Source organism: Akebia trifoliata, chromosome 3 (genome assembly GCF_017979445.1).
Source record: "Akebia trifoliata isolate Shusen 1 chromosome 3, ASM1797944v1, whole genome shotgun sequence".
NCBI lineage: Eukaryota > Viridiplantae > Streptophyta > Magnoliopsida > Ranunculales > Lardizabalaceae > Akebia > Akebia trifoliata.
In genome coordinates, this window is record NC_141377.1 from 44,862,838 (window position 1) to 44,883,836 (window position 20,999).

General features: G+C 36.3%; 2 protein-coding genes across 2 annotated transcripts; one reads left to right on the forward strand and one right to left on the reverse strand.

Moving 5' to 3' along the window:
• The first annotated feature begins 1,860 nt into the window (after positions 1–1,860).
• Positions 1,861–11,053, forward strand: LOC147407276 (cold-regulated 413 plasma membrane protein 2-like). Its single transcript, XM_086435755.1, has 4 exons — positions 1,861–2,251; positions 5,257–5,364; positions 5,452–5,522; positions 10,635–11,053. The coding sequence occupies exons 1-4, from the start codon at positions 2,076–2,078 to the stop codon at positions 10,886–10,888; spliced, it is 609 nt and encodes a 202-aa protein (XP_086291881.1). The 5' UTR covers positions 1,861–2,075; the 3' UTR covers positions 10,889–11,053.
• Positions 11,054–20,681: 9,628 nt separating this feature from the next.
• LOC147407277 (uncharacterized) lies at positions 20,682–20,999 on the reverse strand. Its single transcript, XM_086432599.1, has one exon. It carries the CDS (start codon positions 20,997–20,999, stop codon positions 20,682–20,684), a length of 318 nt encoding a protein of 105 aa, XP_086288725.1.

The following is a 20,999-nucleotide window of genomic DNA, read 5'->3' on the forward strand; positions in this document are numbered from 1 at the left end:
GAAAATTAGCGAAGTGATTTATTTGGTTTCGATTTGTTGTTTTATATGTTTGAAAGGATTTTCCTAATCGTAACGTAGGCTCTAGGGTTATTTTGATGTTAGGGATATTTTGGTAATTTGATCAATATTTAGCGATTTTTATCGTGAACTTCTTTTTGAGTCTGCAAGATGATGATTTCTATGTTTCTGAGGTCATATTTTCCTAGCGTAGCGTGGTTTTTAAGGTTTTGTCAGTTCGAGATACCTCATCCGGATTTCTGAAACATATCTGGTAACAAAATAAAGCAATGGAATAAACATCCATCATTGGGAATCGTTGCGATCGGGTTGACGAGTTGATTAATCAGGCGAATGCAAAAATGAGGTGTCTACAAAATGCTAATGACTTATTGTTTTTATATAAAAATTGTAGATAGTCCTTGAATAAGGCACATGTATACTATAATATATAGGGTTGTGATAATGTGATACCCCCTTCTGACAAACGCCCTCATCATAGAGTTGTAGATCAATCGCCTTAAGATACGCAGAATCATAAATCTTTTTCTTGTGTATCCCAAGGTAAATGATCTACGATTTTGTGATGGGGGTGTTTGTCAGAGGAGAGCATCATATTATTATGATTCTAATTTATAATACTTGTAAATTTTTTGAATGATATATGAAATAAAAAACACTTGTATATTATTTTGGGAAATTACTTAATGGCCTTGTGATAAGGGCATCTTTCTAAATGCACATGGAGTTTTGAGATGATGTCTTAATAGTCTAATTAGTAAATTATTTTTTTCTTAATGCCTCCTCGTCTTGATAAAACAATAAACTCAATTTATTGAGATTGGCAATTCAAATCTCGAGGTTATCAATTCAATTGTTGAGATTGACAATTTGAAAGATAGATATCAATGATTCATGTTTAAATATCAAGATTGAAAATTATAAAAGATCGATCTTGACAATTTGAACTTTCGATGATCTTCATATTCATGTTAAAACGTCAAGATTGATGGTTTAAAATTGTTGACCTCGACGGTTGAAAAAAGTCAATCTTGACAATTGGATGAAATGTTGATCGCAATGATTTGAATTGCCAATATGTACAATTTAAATCATTGATCTCAATAATTGAAAAAAAAAAAAAAAGTTAAATAAATAAATTATCAAGTTATTACAGTAAAATTAAGCCGTGTTCAAAAAGAAACCTTCAGTCAAGTAACTTTCCAAAATTTTAGAGAAATTTTATTGACAAAGGTGTTCCCATCGTTGTCGTCATCGTGCCAGATGGAGTGCTTGGCATGATAGTTTGTTGTCTTTTTCTTCCACGTGGACACTGCCATAGTTGACCCTCAGATTGATGTCAACTCCACATCACCTTACGTTGGGTATTCATATTTTGCACCATCTACAATATATAATATATAAATTGCTGAGTGGGTTAAGCTCTCAAATTTTATTATGAAAAAGTCCACCTGTGATAAAATTATTTTAAAAAGAACCCTAAGTACGAGGATAATTATTGTCTGAAGTTAAACATCCACATTTCGCTATCTCGGTTGCCATTGAAGCCTAAATATAATATGGTAAATTGTATCGGTATTGATTAGTATATATTTCTTTAGGATTCTTCGAGAACATGACTGATCCCTATAAAAGCTAATATCCCTTCATTGGTAACTGAGTGTTATCGTAATTAGACACTGCGTTCAACACTGATCTGACCTGGTAAAGCACAGATAATCATAGATTTATTTTCTTGCGATACCAGTTTACAAAATCAAAAGTTCTCTTTGCACTGCCAGGTCAGCTCAGTGTTGAACACAGTTTAAAAGACAGGTAGTTAACATTTTCCTATTTTAAGTGATGGAAGAACGAGTATGCGCAAGCTGGGCAAGAGTGAGAAGAGTGCGGCATGAACCTTCACGTTTCGTACACGTGGCGGTGCCACAATCGTCCTTAACAAACATTCTCAATCTCTCGCTCTTATTTACAGTCGCTGTTTATTTTTATTTTCAGACACAATAGCTTATAATCTGTTCCGCTGCAAGTTTTCCACTCGATCTGGAAAGAAAAACAAAATGGGAAGAATGGAGTATTTGGCCATGAAAACCGATTCAACGACAAACGAATTGCTCTCTTCAGACCTGAACGAGCTTAAGATCGCAGCGAAGAAGCTTGCTAATGATGCCATGAAACTGAGAGGCCTAGGGTTTGGAACTGCATTCCTGCGATGGGTGGCTTCTTTCGCTGCAATGTGAGTTCTCTTTGCTGTTTGCTCTTGTTTTTATAATTCAACCGGGTTTTCTTTTAAATCTGTCGATTATCGGTTCAAAATCTACTGTTCGAAAGTTAGAATTGAAGCTCTATTGATCTTGTTTTTTCTCGGTAGATTTATATCTGTCTCATTGTTTTCTTTTTCTTTTATATATATAACAAATCAGATCTTGAGTTTCTCATTAAATTTTTGCTCGGCTTGAATTTTTAGACTTGTTTCTCTAAATCGGCAGTCCGATATAATATATACACCAAATCATTTCCATGAAGATAAGATTGTATTAGATTAGAATTTTTTGTACAATTCTTTGTAAATCATTGAAGAAAATTACTATAATTTCCATTCTTACATGGTATCAGAGCAGGTCATGCCTTACTTCACTGTCACCAATCTTATTTCCCTATTTTTGGCCCCACCTCTTTCCTTCATGGCCGAGAAGAATAATCAAATATGAGTTGATCCCAACTGTGAAGACAAAAGAAATGATTATTTAATTTCATTTGCCATCGCAAGTTCACCTCTTTCCTTCATGGCGGAGAAGAATAATCAAACATGAGTTGATCCCAACTGTGAAGACAAAAGAAATTATTATTTAATTTCATTTGCCATCACAAGTTTTTTTTTTTTTTTTATTATAATTATTATTAAATAGTCTATGCAGATCAGCAAATTCATCATGGTTGAAATCCTTCTACACCCTTTGTTGAGTTTAGTCCCACATCGGACTAGGCCAAAGCACATGGAGTTATGAATCGGGTGACGTGGAGGAGACCCGCTCTGATACCATGATAAATTTGGGGCCAACTCAAAACCAATTGGCATTGAGTGGAGAGGCCCAAGAGCTTATAAGGAGAGATACAAGGCAATTTGTGTCCGATGTGGGACTAAACTCAACATCCTTATTAAAAGCTTGTGAGCTTGTCTATCTCACATTCGTTCCTTGCTCAGGACATCACCATAGAGATCTTTGTTAAAGATTTCCTCCATATCAAATTTGTGGTCCATTATTCTCTCTTTAGGGGGGAGTTTTTTTTGTTTATTTTGCTAATTTAAAAATTAGCAACTACCAATTCATAGCTAGCAAAAGGATTAGGAAGAGCTTTAGGATTTGTAGAGCCATCCTTCAATATCTTGCAGTGCTGAGCCTTTTTGGGGAGAACCTCTTTTATGGGCAAGTGACAATAATGGGTCCTTCCAATAGCCCTTACACTAGAGGAATCTTCTTTGTCATGCTCCCTTTCTCAAGTGTGGGTTTTACTTGCTAAGCCCATAAAGTTATCGACTATTAACACAAGAACCAAGTCACCTAAGCCCAACGTTTGGTCTGTTGCAACGAAATTTCGCAAAAAAAAAAAAATGTGCCCATAAAATTCAACCCAAACTCTTACTTTGTGTAATAATACATATATATATATATCCTTCATGATGAATCCCCAATGATCAAGTTCACTATCTATTTTGAGCCTCTAAATCCTTCATGATGAAGCTCATCTTGGCTCATATATTCCCAATCTCATTTTTGTATTAAAACCGGAGAGGTTTTGGTCTAACCTAAATCGATCTTGGTCCCAATCGAGGTCCATTTAAGTTGAGTTATTTCCTCATCCTTTTTATAGGCATGCGATCCATCATCTCTCTCCACAGTCAATCACTTTGCAAACATCATCTCATCGAGGACAAAATAATGTTTCTTCAACAATCTCCCGGATTTTCATCGAAAATAAATATTTGGCAAAAGTGGTTCTTATCTTACAAGATGGTAACATATTTCAAGGATTCAGATTTTGTCAAGTTTACAACAATTTTTTAACGACGTGAGTTTGCAGGAGGGTGTTATAGGGTTAGGTTATGATGCATTGTAATAAGATGTATAGAGGTACACCAAATCATTTTCATGAAATGGAATTTGAATTAGATCAGTGCGAGAGTAGGATTAAATTAGATGACATAGAGTTTGGCCCAAATTCCATATATTTTGAAGTTATTTGCTGCATTTTTATGATGTGTAGAAATATGGTCATAGTCACAGGAAGATCCATTGACTGGAAGGGAAAGATCCTCCAATTGTTATGTTTGTTTTTTGGTAACCTATCAAATTGGAATTGGTTGTTCTAGATTGATTCGCCATAAATCCAGATTTAGGTGTACATGTTTTTTATGAACTTAGGATGCCTGTAAGATGTACACGAAAATTCATCACCTTATTTTTTTTTTCCTTGGTAATTGCTGGCAAAAATTTGTGCTTGAATTGTCATATTTGTTACATTATTATTTTATTATTCTAATCTTCTTTTCAATAATTTGTTGTGGTTTCTCTGGTATTTAGTGTTCGAATTGGTGTAAAACATTGATATATTTTCTACGTATGAATGCTAAACGTTGTCTCATTCCATTGCTAAAACTCAGATGAAAGTACATGTTGTGCCATCAAAGAATGGGCATTGTTATATCCCCTGAATTTTGATTTTGTGTTCTAAGCCAGCTTTTATCTACAACACTATTATGTTCTAGACACTAAATCTTACATGCAGAGTTAATGTTGCAGTTGTTAGAGTCACTAAATTCAGTTTTCTTTGGTTTTTCTACTGACTTTATGTGGAAACTATTTCTTATATTGTATTCTCATAAACCATTGTTGTGTTTTTACATTAAAGCATTACATTCGCATTATGGAAAAAGCTTAATGTCTGCAGTATCAAAGACAAAATCCACTATAATATTTGCTCATATAAGAGTGTGATAGAGAATTAACATAGCGGTATCTTAATTAGCACACTAAATGTTAGATTGCTTGTCGTTGCTGAAGTGAATTAAAAAAATAAAGTAAAGCTTTTGCTTAAAAAAATTTAGGTAGCAAAAGCTTTGGTTACAATGCCTGCTTTATTTTTGAACAATTAATTAGTACCCACTTCAAATCCTCATCAGAGCCATTTGGTGCAATATTTTTTCCCCCCTCTACTTAACACCCTTTTTGCTTACTGCAGCTATTTGTTGATCTTGGATCGAACAAACTGGAGGACAAACATGCTGACTTCACTTTTAGTACCTTACATCTTCTTCACTCTTCCTTTGGGATTGTTCCATTTGTTAAGGTGATTATGCATAGTGTTAATGCACTTTTGTTTCTTTGGGTTTTTTTCTTTCATAACAACTACTAAATGTAGATGATTTTGGTGCAGGGGGGAGTTTGGAAAGTGGATTGCTTTCATTACAGTTGTATTGCGACTCTTCTTTCCACGACACTTCCCAGGTATGGTCTGTATACTTTCTCAAGCATTCTTGATCTACCATATAGATGCCATACTCTATAGTGAATGCAGTATAGTACTTTAAACTCCTATTGTGAAAACCAAGTCATCTTTAGTCTCTTTGATATACCGTATTCTACCTTTCTTATTCATTTTGTTGCCATGCACTATTGCTGGTTCCTCCTTTCAAATTTACAATCAGATTGATAACGGGCTTGCATCCTTTGCAAGTCACGATGTAACAAGTGTTGCTTATATCACTGGATTGATAAGCTTGGGGGTCCAACTCAAAACCAATTGGCAATGAGTGGAGGGGCCCATGTGCTTATAAGGAGAGAAACAAGGCAATGAGTGTCCGATGTGGGACTAAACTCAACATAGATCTGCTAGTTATTTAGGATATTCATCGTCACTATACGATATCCAAATTGGAGTTATTTAGTTATTCCAGGACATATATATATATATATATATTTTTTATAAGTAGAGATTTTACTAAAGAAAGAAAATGAGGCGGCCAATCAACCTATCTACAAAGAAGAGAAAAACCAAAAGTATTAAAAAAACAAAAAAAAAAACAAAATAAATCAACCAGAACTGGAAATCCGCTCAAACCTCAAACGAACTCCCTGGGTGACCTTGAAACAAATCTGATCCCTCCTGAGCAAGAAGTCCTCAAAGAGAACACCTTTAAATTCCTTGAAGGTTTTACACCGAAATACAATGTACCCCACAGTGTTTATGATGACTTCTTGGATGGTGCTTTCTTTCCTTTTGAATAAACAGTTGTTCATTTCCCTCCAAACGATTGAGCACACTGCAGAAGGAGTCAAGTTCCAAAGAATCATTTCCTTTTAGAGAAATTTCAATGAGCCATTGAGTACCAAGGTTGGAATACACATGCAATAGAAAGATGGAAAAAAAACACGCAATTTTGAGCAAAGATAGGAAGTGATACCAAATCGAAGACACAAAACTGTAATGAATAAGAATGTGAAGAACAATTTTACTGCTAGCCTTACAAAGAGATAAGTAATTAACCAATGATGCCTCAGAAAATAATATGGTCTAAGATAACAATTCTATTTAGAGCTGTGTACTAGATGAAACAACTTTTGTAAAGAACTCTTGGCCCTAAACCATGTAATCTGGGAAGCTAGAAAGGGAGGTAATAGAACATTGTAAAAAAGAGGACAGAGAATAGTCCATCTCGAGATTTACCCAAACTTGACCATCGTCCTCTAAAAGGTCTATATGCAGTTAGGCAAAAATGATACACTATGAATGTGGTCAGTAGCCTACTTAAGCTCCCAATGGTTGAAGTTCTTTCTATAAATGAAGTCCAAATTTCTTTCTATAAATGAAGTCCAAATTTGGTCCATCCCAAATCATAAAAAACCTTGAATCTGAAGAGATGGAAAATACACTTGGGATTTAGATTTTAGAGGAGTCATGATACTCCAAGAATCCTCCTAGAACGAGAAGTTGTTGCCCCTCCCTATTCTAAAGGAAATCCTTTTTGAGAACTTTGGAAGAACCTTCATTATTCCTTTCCACACCCCACAATGATACAAGGTTCTCGTAGCCTAGCTATCCAAGTTCATCATCAGAACTCTACTTTGCTTGAATCACTCTCTGCCAGAGAATCCTTCTCAAATCCAAATCTCCATAACCGCTTTCTAAGAAATGTGAAGTTAGACAACTTGGTTCTTCTAAAGCCTAATCCTCTTGATGTCTTTGGCAAGCAAATAAAATTTCACTCCATAAGATGAAATTTCCGAGAACCTCTATCATTCCACAAGAAATCACTAATTAATTCTTGAATTTCAATTCCACGCTTCCCAGAATTTAAACAAAGATGCAGAGAGTAAACTAGGATACTTTCCTGAGAGCTTTTGATTAGAGTCATTTCCCTACTTTTGGAGAGAAATTTTGTCTCCCACAAACCCAACCTCCTTTTGAAGTTCTCAATCACAGGATCCCACATGGCCTTACTCATTTAAGGTACTCCTAAAGGGAGCCCACAACATGCCCATATCATAGCCCGTTGATTTTTTTAAAGCTGGAAGGTCCAAAGTTGAGCCAATTTCAAAAACCTTACTTTTAGCCAAATTCACATTCAAATCCAACACTACCTTGAAACAACACAGGAGCCTTTTTAGAAATTGGACATGGTCAATGGATGCATCTAAGAAAACTAAAGTATGATAAAGAAATTAAAGATAAGTGATCATAGGCCTGTTATACCTTGAAAAGTAAAATAGATTTTGATTTGACATAGCTCTCCTGATCATTACTCCCAATGGTTCAACCGCTATATTGAATAGGAAGAGGAGAGAATGGATTTCCCCATCACAAACCTTTAGAACTCTAGAAGTAGCCGGCTAGACTACCACTCACCAAGTTTGAGAAAGATGATGATGTAACACATTTCATAATCCAGAATGTCCACTAGGGGGGCGTTTGGTTCGGATTGTAGAACCCGATTCTCCATTTTGATTATGGATTTTCAAAATCAGATTATAGAACTTGATTTTCAGAATTCAAAATCTCGTTTGGTTAACATTTTTTTTGGAAATAGATCTTGTGGAAAAAAGAAATTACCCAATTACACCTCTTGAGATTGAAGATAAGAGTAAGAATACATGTCCTAGAGATTGAAGATAATGGATATTTGAGAGAAAAAAATCAAAGATTTTTGGAAAGAGTTCAAAAAGTTGACATTTAAGTCTTTTTATATTAGTTTTCAAGTCAATTATACGTTAATAAATGTAGTAAGATTACCCAAAAAATTATGATGATTTTGTGTTTGTATTTCAAAAGCTATTATTATTATTATTGTTGTTATTGTTGTTAACTATAATTATAAATAATAATATATTATTATTAGTGCTGTTGTTGTTGTTGCTTTTGTTATTATTATTACTACTACTACTATTATTAATATTATTATTGCAAGATGTATTTCAAGATTGTCATAAGTGGATAGTCTGTGCAAATCAAGAGAGACTGTCTAAGAACTGTTTCTGATTCTGCATGGTTTTGGTTCCTGATTATGAAAAAATCAGGTTGATAATCTGAACTAAACGATACATCAGATTCTAGAATCTGATTATGAGCCAGAATCAGATTCTAGAATCCGAAACAAACGCCCCCTAGGTTTCAATCCTCACCCTCCCAACATGACCTCAAGAAATTTCAAAAAAACATGGTCACGAATTTTTTTTTAAATTCACTTTGCACACCACCCTGGGGATTTTACCTTTGCACCTTGAATCAATGTAATCATTGGCTATGAGCATACTATCCAAAATATGGTGACATTTAACATAGGTTCCCTGCTCCAAGGCAATAATGCTATCCATCACATCTCTAAGATGTAATGCTAGCATTTTGGAGATTATCTTGAATGTTGCCCCCTACCAAGCTCATGGGGTGAAGATCAGAAAAGGGGAGGGGTTGAAGGAAGAGAATCAAGACAATAGATGTGACAAGAAAATTTTGGAACATATCTAAATGTGTTCATGTGACCACCGTGGAATGGGACAATGTAAATAATCATTACCTGGCATCTTTCACCAGATAGTGATTTTGGTTATGTTTTGATTCATTGATCAACTTCTGCTGGTATGAAATTTCTGAATTACCATAGAAAAGGATTTTCGAATTTTATACATCTCTTCCAATACCTGGTTAGAAAAGAGTTGAGATGTGGTTACTTTATTGAATTTCGATTCATCTAGGATTCTCAATCATGATCGAGAGTGAAAGAATGGTTTATGCATACCTGTTTCAATGATCTTGACTGTCAATTTTCTTGATCGCTACTTTGACAGCTATGATCTTCCTTCTAACATCTCTCCTATGTAACACATTGGTGGGAACAATTTTTTATTTCTATTTGATAAGTGACGGGATCATGTTTTCAATTGTGCAAAGTAGGATGGGGACCACTTACCCTATTTATTTATAAACCCTACTTATTTTCACCCATCATTAGAAGATGGTAAATGCCATGAAGGGCAACGCTATTTCTACACATCTAAAAGGGAGACGCATTTTCCACATGGTTTCTACCCATCAAATGTATGCGTGAGATTATGCCATGAACCCTTGTCATGTCTTGATTGAACATGACTTAAAGTGTGACCAACCAGTGTTTCCTATGCTCAATATGACTTATTATATCTATATGATTTGATATATGTAGGCCCAACTTTGTGAAGAGGAATTCTAACATACTTGTCTCATAGATTGGGGATGTTGGATCTTGCTTACCAATGTATCTTGCACCAAAATGTATGCCTTGTTTAAAACCACAACATTGAATCTTGTATTCCGTATCCATTGTCGGGAACTTTATTGGTGCTTCTCGTTCTCTTATCTCTGGAAAATTTAAGGTATCCCTTTAGTGGGATGTTGTACATAGGGTTGGTACCCACAACATTTGATGGCTCTCACGCAGGGGATCAACCTCAGCAAAATTGACCTGATTGAATGGTCTGAAACATCGCTCTTTATACCGATTGTAATACCATCTCTGGTTACAAGTTGGTAGAGATTTTAGAACACTATTCTATCATTGGATTAGGTCTAAATTTGGCATGGAGATCTCCCAAGTTGGACCCTCAAATCATTAGTCCCATTACGGCATTACCTGCATCTTCAGGTTTCCTAGTTAAACCCAATAAGTAAGTTTTGTTCAGTGGTGGAGCTTAGATTTCACATAAAACACATTGATCATTTCTGTAACAAGAATGAGTGCTGTATGATGTTTCAGTAAAATGTTTCATTCTTCCATTCATTTTTTTGTAAATCTGAACTGTCTTCATGGTTCAATCTGAGTTGCCCAATTAGATGTATCTGCCTGACATTGTACACATCCTCCTACATGCATATGTGCGGTATGATGCACATATGATACTTGCATATGGGGAAAAACTTCACGACTCATGCACTCACTAACATACATTAGCAAACAGATACACGGTACACACACAGATGGATTGATGCATGCACATGTATGTGAGGTAGGCTTGTAATTATTTACATGCAATCAAGCTGGTTTAGCTACTGATTCTGATTGTGATTATTGGTGATAAATATGGGTGCAGACTGGCTGGAGATCCCTGGATCTTTGATTCTTCTTCTAGTGGTGGCTCCCAACTTTTTTGCTCACACCCTGAGGGACAGCTGGGTTGGTGTTGTGATATGTCTTATAATTGGGTGTTACCTGTTGCAAGAGCACATCCGTGCGTCTGGTGGGTTCAGAAACTCCTTCACACAGAGTCATGGTATCTCAAACACATTAGGCATCATTCTTCTGTTGGTCTATCCCGTCTGGGCTCTACTACTGCATTTCCTCTAGACTCTCTTCATCTTCAGTGGCTTTGGGTTCTTTTCTTGTTGCAACATGAACGACTCTTGATTTGTATCATTTGTTGTTGGACCTGCAAATTTGATTATGCTGTATGTTGAGCTATTATCCAATTGGTTTTATGAAATAATAGTGACGAGTTTAACAACTTATCAATTTTCTTGGTTCTCTGATCTTCTAATGCCAATTTTCTTATGTCTCATCATACAAATATATCTGCTTTCTGGGCTTTGCAATCTTCACATGAACTATTTAATGTCATCCGCCGAACTTCCCTGCATGCGTTTATGTGTTTGGCACTGATATTTATGTGTTTGACTCGCCGTGGGTGCTCCCTCCTGATGGAAGTATTTGTCAAATTGTTATTATCAGTCATTTATAATGTAGGATTAGAAAGAATTTTGGTTTTCTCACAGATATTGCAAACTCGATGGTTGTGAGAAATGTGTGGTCCGAGTGCTGGACCATCATTAGTAGATGTTTGAAGTTGAGAGTATCCCTTGTGTTTTCTATATGACAGGTGTCTTACCCTGTTGTTATATATATATATATGGGAGCGGTTCAGCAGCCCCATTATGGTGCCCCACATGGTGTCACACATTTTTCAAAACATGGGTTACAAGCTTTGGAATGAGCTGATTTTTTGTGAGGATGATCTCTATGATGAGGAGATCATCCTCACCAAAAATCAGCATATTCCAAAACTTCTAACCCCATCAAAAGTGATTTACAAAAATTGGATGGTCCACGATTCTTCTTGTAAACTTGGGTTAGAAGTTTCAAAATGAACTGATTTTTGGTGAGGATGGTCTCTTTACCGTAGAGATCATTCTCACAAAAAATCAGCCTATTCCAAAACTTGTAATCCCATCAAAAGTAATTTACAAAAAATGCATGGCACCATGTGTGGCACCATAACGGGCTGCTGAACCTCTCTCTCTCTCTCTCTCTCTCTCTCTCTATATATATATATATATATATATATGGGTCGGGTTCCTGCGACACACATTGCGACACACATATAGACAACGTGTTTGTCTTATATGTGCAAAAATGTTTGGAATGGGCTGATTTTTTGTGAGGATGACCTCTGTGATGAGGGGATCATCCTGGCAAAAAATCATCCCATTCCAAAACTTGTAACCCCATCAAAATTGATTTACAAAAATTGGATGGTCTATAATTTTTCAACAAAAATTGGACGGTCTAGAAGATTCATAATGAGCTGATTTTTGGCAAGGATGATCTCCTCACCACAGAGATCATCCTCACAAAAAATCAGCCGATTCCAAACATTTTTGCCCATATAAGACAAAACACGTTGTCTATATGTGTGTTGAAATGGTTGTCGTTTGAACCTGACCCATACATATATATATATATATAGGAAGTGGTTCAGCAGCCCTAAAGTTTGCCAAACATTTTTCAAAACATGGGTTAGAAGTTTTGGAATGAGCTGATTTTTTGTGAGGATGATCTCTATGATGAGGAGATCATACTCACCAAAAATCAGCTCATTCCAAAACTTCTAACCCCATCAAAAATGATTTATAAAAATTGGACGGTCCACGACTTTTCAATTTGTAAACTAGGGTTAGAAATTTCAAAATGAGCTGATTTTTGGAGAGGATGATCTCTTCACTGGAGAGATTATCCTCACAAAAAATCAGCTCATTCCAAAGCTTCTAACCCATGTTTTGAAAAATGTTTGACACAATGTTTGACAAACTTTAGGGCTGGTGAACCATTATATATATATATATATATATATATATATGGGAAATGTTACCATTTGTTTTTGAAAACAAAAGGTATCTCTAATATTGATAGTGGGGGAGTAATGTCTAAATCACCCTAAATTTTTTAGAAGATCTATTGGCACTCTAATATTTACTTATTGCACCTTATTAAAAAGATAGAAAATACGTGAATACAGTATCGTGTTTTGAAATTTTCATTTTTCTTAAGGCTTTAGTTCCCCTTTTGGTGCACTTGTATCACATCCATGTCAGCTTCAAAGAAAAAGAGTTTTTATGGTACCACTTATCAATTTGGAAAATTGTTTGCATTATTTTATGAGTTGTGATAATCTGACTTAGGCACGTGGCATACTTAGTCGGCACCCCTGATTTGATTAGGGGGTGTCAATGGGTCGGTTTTGGTTTTGTTCCTAAGGAATTTAGAACTATAATCATTATATTTAGTTTGATTCTGGGTCTGATTTCAATTCTCAAGAATCAAATGAGAAAACAAAATATTTCAAATCATCATAAAATATATTTTCTTTCAAAAAATTAATATATTATTGACTTAGTTATATTTTGTTATACTAAAGATGCAAATTAATGATTTTTTTCAAAAATAGAAATTTATTTTTGTTCAAAGTAATAAATTTTTAGAAGAGGAACTCATTTTAAGATCCAATTGATAATTTATATGAAAAATTGAAGAATTTTATATAACATGCATTTATTTTGAAAAGAAAAAAACACTTAAATCATTTATAGTACAGAAAGAAATGAAAAAATAAATCGATTCCGAATACTCACGAGTACCCATTGGATAGGACCTAATGGTTCCAGTTCCTATCTGTTTAATTCCATTTTAGACCCAACTCTATTCAATTCCAATAAAAAGGGATTCGAAACCGTGGTCAGTTCTGATTTGATTTCGATTAAATGGTACCCATTGACACCCCTAGACGTGACAAGCTTGGGGGACTGTAGATGTACATTCCTCAGGATACAAAATCGAGCTTCCCCATAAAAAGGTACACTTATGTATCTTGAGGGATGCAAATCCACAATCCCCAAACTTGTCATGTCAGAGGCGTTGATTAAGTATGGCACGTGCCTAAGTCAGATTATCACGATTCTTATTTTATAATATAAAAAGAATAGAATCGGTTATACGGCAAGAGATGAATGATTATTTTTTTGTTTACTGGATCGCTCATTCCCTTCTCATTCGCACCTTTATCTTATTATTACTATTATAATGAGAAAAGGCAGAGCAAATGGTTGTTGACTTCAAAATTTTCTTCAAAAAAATTGTCCACACAATACATTTACACTTATCAGACTGATGACTAATTGGGGGGACTAATAACAATAACCAAACCCATAGTCAATGATTCAAAATATGTCAAAAATTTGATGTGGGATTAATTCTAGTTTTGGATACATAGTACATACAACAAAACATTCAAATATTTGACCACAGAGAAGGGGAACAACAAAAATTCCATACAAGATTGGATTGGGTATTAATCTAAGTTCAACACTCTTAAAAAAATTATTAAAAATTTAATTTGATTCTTACTGTAGAGAGAAATAATTGCACATTAATCTAAGTTATACACGTGTCCTAGTTAGCTAAGTGGTACCAAGCGTAGAATAATTTACAGGGCGCAACCCTACCAGCAGGCAGGTCAAAGCCAAGACCTCCCTAGCCTGGCTGGCAGAGCAACACAACAATAAGCCTGATCAGGCCTACCAAGCAAGGCAGGCTAGGTCGTAATGAGCCTAATCAAATTTGCCAAGTAGGGTAGGTTAGGTCATACAATAATCGTAAAACTGTTACATGCACACCAATCTTGGAGATCCCGGAGTGGATCTTTACAGATAAGTATGGTCGAACCAAAGGATCACGATTAGGTAAACAATCCTGCAAAATTAGCAGGGATTCCATGATTACAACCTATAGAGGGGGAAACCATAGAAATGGTTAGGAGGGATAAATAGCATAGTAAGCACTATTGGAGGGGATCCGACTGGAGAGATTAGAGTCTAGCACGTTAAGGAGACTAATAAACTATTCATCTGCTTCTCTAACTTGAGCGTCGGAGTGGTTTTAGCAGGTACCATGCCACCATGAGAAGGGAGCACTAGGAACGATTTCGGATCAGTGCAGTTGGGTCCATCGCAACCGTACGTCGGATTCCGACCATACACTTACCTTTTACTGTAGTTTGTATGAGGTTGAATAGATAAATAATAATAACCTAAGTATACTAATAAATACATAAATAAAATCAGAATTACTAAAAAAGTAATCAAAATAATCAATACTATAATCAGCCATGTATTTATGAAACTTCCCTATCAACTTAAAATCCATTATTTTGTCTCTCTCTTTTCAAATTCACTACAATTATCCATCATTATTTGTTTATGCAACGTCAAATACTATATTATTTCATTCATTAGTTTTTCAGGCCCCCCACAATGACGCACCTCACTTATCTAGTGCATGTGATGTGTGACTTGGGACTAGTCCTTGGATAAGACAACGGTTTATGGACTAGATAAAGCCCATATATGGATCTGATCCACTATCTACAGGGATACTTGGTTATATAAAAAAAAAAAAAATAGTCATAAGCATGACAATGGATGATTATTTATTTTAAGGCAAATTATTAAAATAAAAGTTAAATATTTTAATATTTATAAAAAAATCTATTTTTTTCAAAAATGATCAAAAAGGAATTAAGTCGTTCGACAGTCCAATGTTTTAGTAACTCATTGGACTGTCCAATGTTTTGAATGGATGCTAAATAAAGCAAGTTATTAAAACATTGGAATGTTGGATAGTCCAACGTTTTAATCATTTGGATGACATTTTTGGTAAAACAATGTACTTTAACTGGACAGTCCAATGAGTTAATTAAATGCTGGATTGTTCAAGTCCTATGACTTAATTTGTTTCTGTTAATTTAAAAAAAAAAAAAAAAATTTATTTTTATTTTTATAAATATAAAAATATTTAGCCTTTTTTTTTTTTTTAAAGTAATTTTTCTTTATTTTGTTTTAGTCGAAGTTTCTTTAACTTATTTTATTCGAGTAACGAATAACACTTTTGCCAGGACAGAGGAGCTGTGGAGAGGAAGTTATACTCGATTCTTGTATCAGAATTATAAAGACTCAAACCGTGTTGATGTTGGGCCGGCTCACAACCGAGTTACTCGTGAGAGTCTAAAACCGTGAACTCAAACCTGACAAGCCACAAAAACTAAAATTTGCGCGCTAGGGTGAGAGAGAGAGAGAGATGTTTTTGGGAGCGTTTCCTCAGAGGCCAGAGAAGGCTGAGGCTCTGAAGCAGATGAGGACGCATGTGACGATGTTTGGGGTATGGGTGGCTGTGGTTCGAGTCACCCCTTACATTCTTAACTACCTGTGCGAAGAAAAAGAACTACTCAAGCTCCAACTCTAATCACATTTACATTTACATTTACAATCTGGTAAACCCTAATATCCATTCCATTTTATAGAGTTATATTGTGAATGTTAATTTTCTTGGGATATGCATTTCTGTTATAAATTATAATATCCTTGTCAAGTATTTTGCCTTGTGTTCTTATTGATTTTAGGAAGTGAATGAAATTTTACTTGCTAGCCATTAAACCATTTATTCAGTAGGAACCACTCTAATGTTATAGCTTGGAATTGTTTGCTGGTTGGTTGTCTTTATCTTCTAGTTGTGATCTTCCAATGCTTAGGTTGTTGGTGTTGTGAATTATGAATAGAATTGTACTACAATAGGACATTTCATTGGTGTTGATTCCGAAAAAGGAAGGGACAGAGAATATATCGGATTTCAGCCTAATTAGTTTGGTGAGCTCAACTTATAAAATTATCTCAAAGGTTCTGGCGTTGAGGCTGAAAGAAGTGATTGCTAGAGTGAAAGGCTTGGCATAAGTGAAAGAAATCAATATTCTCTTTTCTATATATTGAAGGGAGAGGGATATATACATATATATACAGCACAGAGACCAATTTTGAATCCTAAATTAAAGCCTATACACTGTCATTGCCTAATTTACATTGCAATATAAATGGAAATCCAGACAATAAAAGTTGACTGTGCATAATTCAAGGAGATCACAGATTTTATGCACTGACTGTCTTTATATTCCTTAACAGTCTTTACATTCCTTAACACTCCCCCTCAAGTTTGGAATGTATGTTGATAATTCCTAACTTGCCAAGTAAAGTTGAGAATTGTGACAAGCTCAATGGCTTTGTAAAAATGTCGGCTGGCTGATGTGATGTGGATATGTGAGCTGTTTTGATCATTCCTTCTTGAATCTTTTCTCGTATGAGATGACAATCAATTTCTATGTGTTTTGTTCGCTCATTGAAAACCGGATTTGAAGCAATGTGGAGTGCTGCTTGATTGTCACAATATAGATTTGCAGGATGTGAATGCTTGATGCCCAAATCTTGTAGAATGTATTTCAACCAAGTAATCTCACAACAAGTTGCAGCCATGGATCGATATTCAGCTTCTGCACTGGATCGCGACACCGTGGTTTGCTTTTTGGTTTTCCAAGAAATTAATGATTTGCCAAGAAATATGCAGTATCCAGTAACTGATCGTCGAGTGTCACGACACCTAGCCCAATCTGCATCGCAAAAAGCATTTAATTTGATGGAACTAGTTGTAGGAAGAAAAATTCCTTGGCCTGGCGTGTGTTTAACATAACGCAACACACGATGAGCTGCTTCTAAATGTGGAACTCGTGGCTTGTCCCTAAATTGGCTTAGAATGTGGACTGCATACGCTAAGTCGGGCCGTGTGATGGTTAAGTAAATTAGCCGCCCAACAAGTCTTCGATATGAAGAAGGATCACTAATATAGTCACCATCAAACTCATTGAGAGACAAGTTTTGTTCCATGGGAAAAGAGGCTGGTTTTGCACCAAGGTATCCAGCATCCTCAAGAATTTCAAGAGCATACTTCCGTTGTGAAAGAGCAATGCCCTTATTGGATCGAGCAACCTCTATGCCTAGGAAGTATTTTAATTGTCCAAGATCCTTCAATTTAAACTGATCCTTTAAAAACAACTTGGTATCTTCAATATCTTGTAGGTTATTTCCTGCCAAAATAACATCATCTACATAAATAAGGAGAGCAGTGAATTTACCGCCTTGGGATCGGACGAATAATGAATAATCAGCTTTGGATTGTTGATAGCCAGCTTGTTTGAGAGCTGTTGAAAGTTTGATAAACCATTGACGAGAAGCTTGTTTGAGACCGTATAATGATTTGTGAAGTTTGCAAACTCGTGTCTCCCCCTTTCGTCCAAAACCAGGGGGTAAAGACATGTAGACATCTTCATCAAGGTCTCCATATAAGAAAGCATTATTGACATCGAGTTGATGAAGGTGCCAATGTTGAGTTGATGCCACAGCAAGAAGGAGACGAACAGTCACAAGTTTGGCAACTGGAGCAAAAGTCTCATGGTAATCTAGTCCTTCTATTTGACTGTATCCTTTTGCTACTAATCGAGCTTTATAACGTTCAACAGTACCATCGGGTTTGAATTTGATCTTGTATACCCATCTGCATCCAACCAGCTTCTTCCAAGGAGGTAATGGTTGGAGAGACCATGTTCCATTAGCCTTGAGAGCAGTAAGCTCTTGTTGCATGGCAAGACGCCATTTATGGTCACGGACTGCCTGTTCAAAAGATCGTGGTTCTGTTTCGACTGAAATGGAAATGGTGAAGGCATGGTGTTTGGTTGATAATTTATCATAAGAAAGCACATCAGATAATGGGTGAGTGATACCTGTAGGTCCAGTCAACTCCGAGTTAGATGATGAAACATTCCTTGAAGGAAGAGAAATACCAACATGATACTCACGAAGATAACCAGGTGTTTGTGTAGTACGTGTCATCCGCGAGGGAGGAATTTGTGTGGTAGGGGAGAAGGACGATGTGGGTGACAAAGAGGATGGTATTGGGGAATTTGGGGCAGCGGAGGGAGTTGGAGAGTTAGGTTCCTGTGAAAATGGTTCGGTGTTGGAATTGGAAGGAGAAGGTGAATTGGAGATGTCATCATCATATGTTGGTGATTGGTTATGAGGAAGCACCATTGGAGAATTTGTAATGGAAGAAGGAAAAGGAAAAATGGTCTCATGAAAGGAAACATCACGTGAAACAACGATTTTACCGGTTGAGAGATCATAAACCCGATATCCCTTTTGACCATATGGGTACCCAAGGAAGAGACAACGTGTGGATGCAAAACATAAGCACCCAAAAACTCGTAAATGATCATAGGTGGGCTGTTTGTGAAAAATCATCTCAAAAGGTGTTTTGCCTTTAAGTACTGGTGTAGGAGTTCGGTTGATGAGATAGGTGGCAACTAAGATAGCATCCCCCCAAAATTGCTTAGGAAGATTAGCTTGAAATAATAAGGCCCGTGCCACATTAAGAAGGTGACGGTGTTTTCGTTCAGCTACTCCATTTTGTTGTGGGGTGGAGACACAACTAGTTTGATGAATGATTCCCTTTTCTGAATAAAATTTTGTCATTGTGAATTCGGAACCATTATCACTGCGAAGAATTTTAACTTTCAAGGAAAATTGTGTCTCAACTAGATTGATGAATGTGGTGATGTATTTTTGGGTGTCTGATTTATGATGCATCAAATAAACCCATGTGCATCGAGTATGATCATCAACAATAGTGAGAAAGTACCGTGCCCCATTGATTGTAGGAATATGGTACCCTCCCCAGATATCAACATGAATTAATTCAAATGGTGCATGAGTATTGATAGAACTTAATGGGAATTTAGAACGAGTCTGTTTAGCTAATGGGCAAATTAAACAATCGTCAATATCACAAAAAATCATGTCTTTGACGGAATGAGAAATCGAACGAAGATTTCTATTTGAAGGATGACCAATGCGTTGATGCCAAAGTCTCGAGGAATGACAAACTGTTGCGGTGACTGAGCTGCATCTGATTTTCTTCGGAGTATCAAGGTAGTAAAGTCCACTTCGTTCAGTTCCCGTCCCAATCATCTTCCCCGATCGTTGGTCCTGAAGCATACAAACATCATTAGTAAATATAGCAAGACAATGGGAACTTCGAACAAGCTTGCTAATAGAAATCAGGTTTAATTTAAAAGTTGGAACACAAAGCACATTATGCAATGCAAAATCGTCAAAATGGATGCTGCCTATATATGTGACAGCAACCACTGCTCCATTGGGAAGGTGGAGAGTTCGGTTGGTAACTGGAGAATTTGTAGTTAACAAATCAAGGGAGCAAATCATGTGATCTGTGGCTCCTGTGTCAAGTATCCAACACATTCCTTCACCAAAAATAGAGGCACAAAAGGTTGTACCTGAGAGGTCACTCATAGCGGATGCACTACCAACATGATTAGCCATGGAATTAGGCTTATTGCTGTTGAGAAGTGTCATTAGATTTTGGTACTGTTCTGTTGTGAGGGTGAAGGAGGTGGGAGGTGTTGCTGTATTGCCATCAGCATGATTGATCTTAGAGGAAGAGTTCTTACGCTCTTGTTGATCAGGTTTACCACCGACAGAGTTCATCTTCTGCAACTTCCGGCACACATCAATGGTGTGACCTTTCCAGCCGCAATAATCACACTTAAGATGTGCTCGGCAAGTCTCTGAGGTGTGCCCAAATTTGTCACAAATTTCACACTTCAAATGAGGATTCTTTTGTGTGAAATTTTTTCAAAATTCCGTGGGTTGTTCCTTACAACAAAAGCTGTAATGTCAGACACGGGTGCACTTCCCTTTAATACTGCTCGTTGTCTTTCATCCTGGAGAATAAGAGAATGAGCTTTGTTAACTGTGGGAAGTGGATCCATTAGTAGAATTTGTCCCCGAACTGCAGCGTAGGCTTCATTAAGGCCCATGAGAAACTTCATAGTCTTTTGACTTTGTTGAAACTGCAGAACCTCTCTCACAGTGCCGCAAGTGCAAGTTGGAATAGAGCACAGTGTGTCTCGTTCATCTCAAAGACCCTTCAGCTCGGTGTAATAAGCACCAACGGTCATGCTGTCCTGTTTACAATCATGGATTGCTTCTTCAACATGAAAGAGATGGACACTATTGATGCGTGAAAAACGCTCCTTCAAGTCAGTCCAAATTTCATGAGCAACCTCGTTGTATATTACACTTGCTCCAATATCATGTGAGATTGAATTGAGAAGCCATGATTTCACGAGATTGTTGCAGCGCGTCCATTGTTGGAGTTCTGTGGTGGATGTGGTTGGTGGTTTTTGAATGGTTCCATTGATGAAGCCTTCTTTGTTTTTTATGCTGAGAGCCAT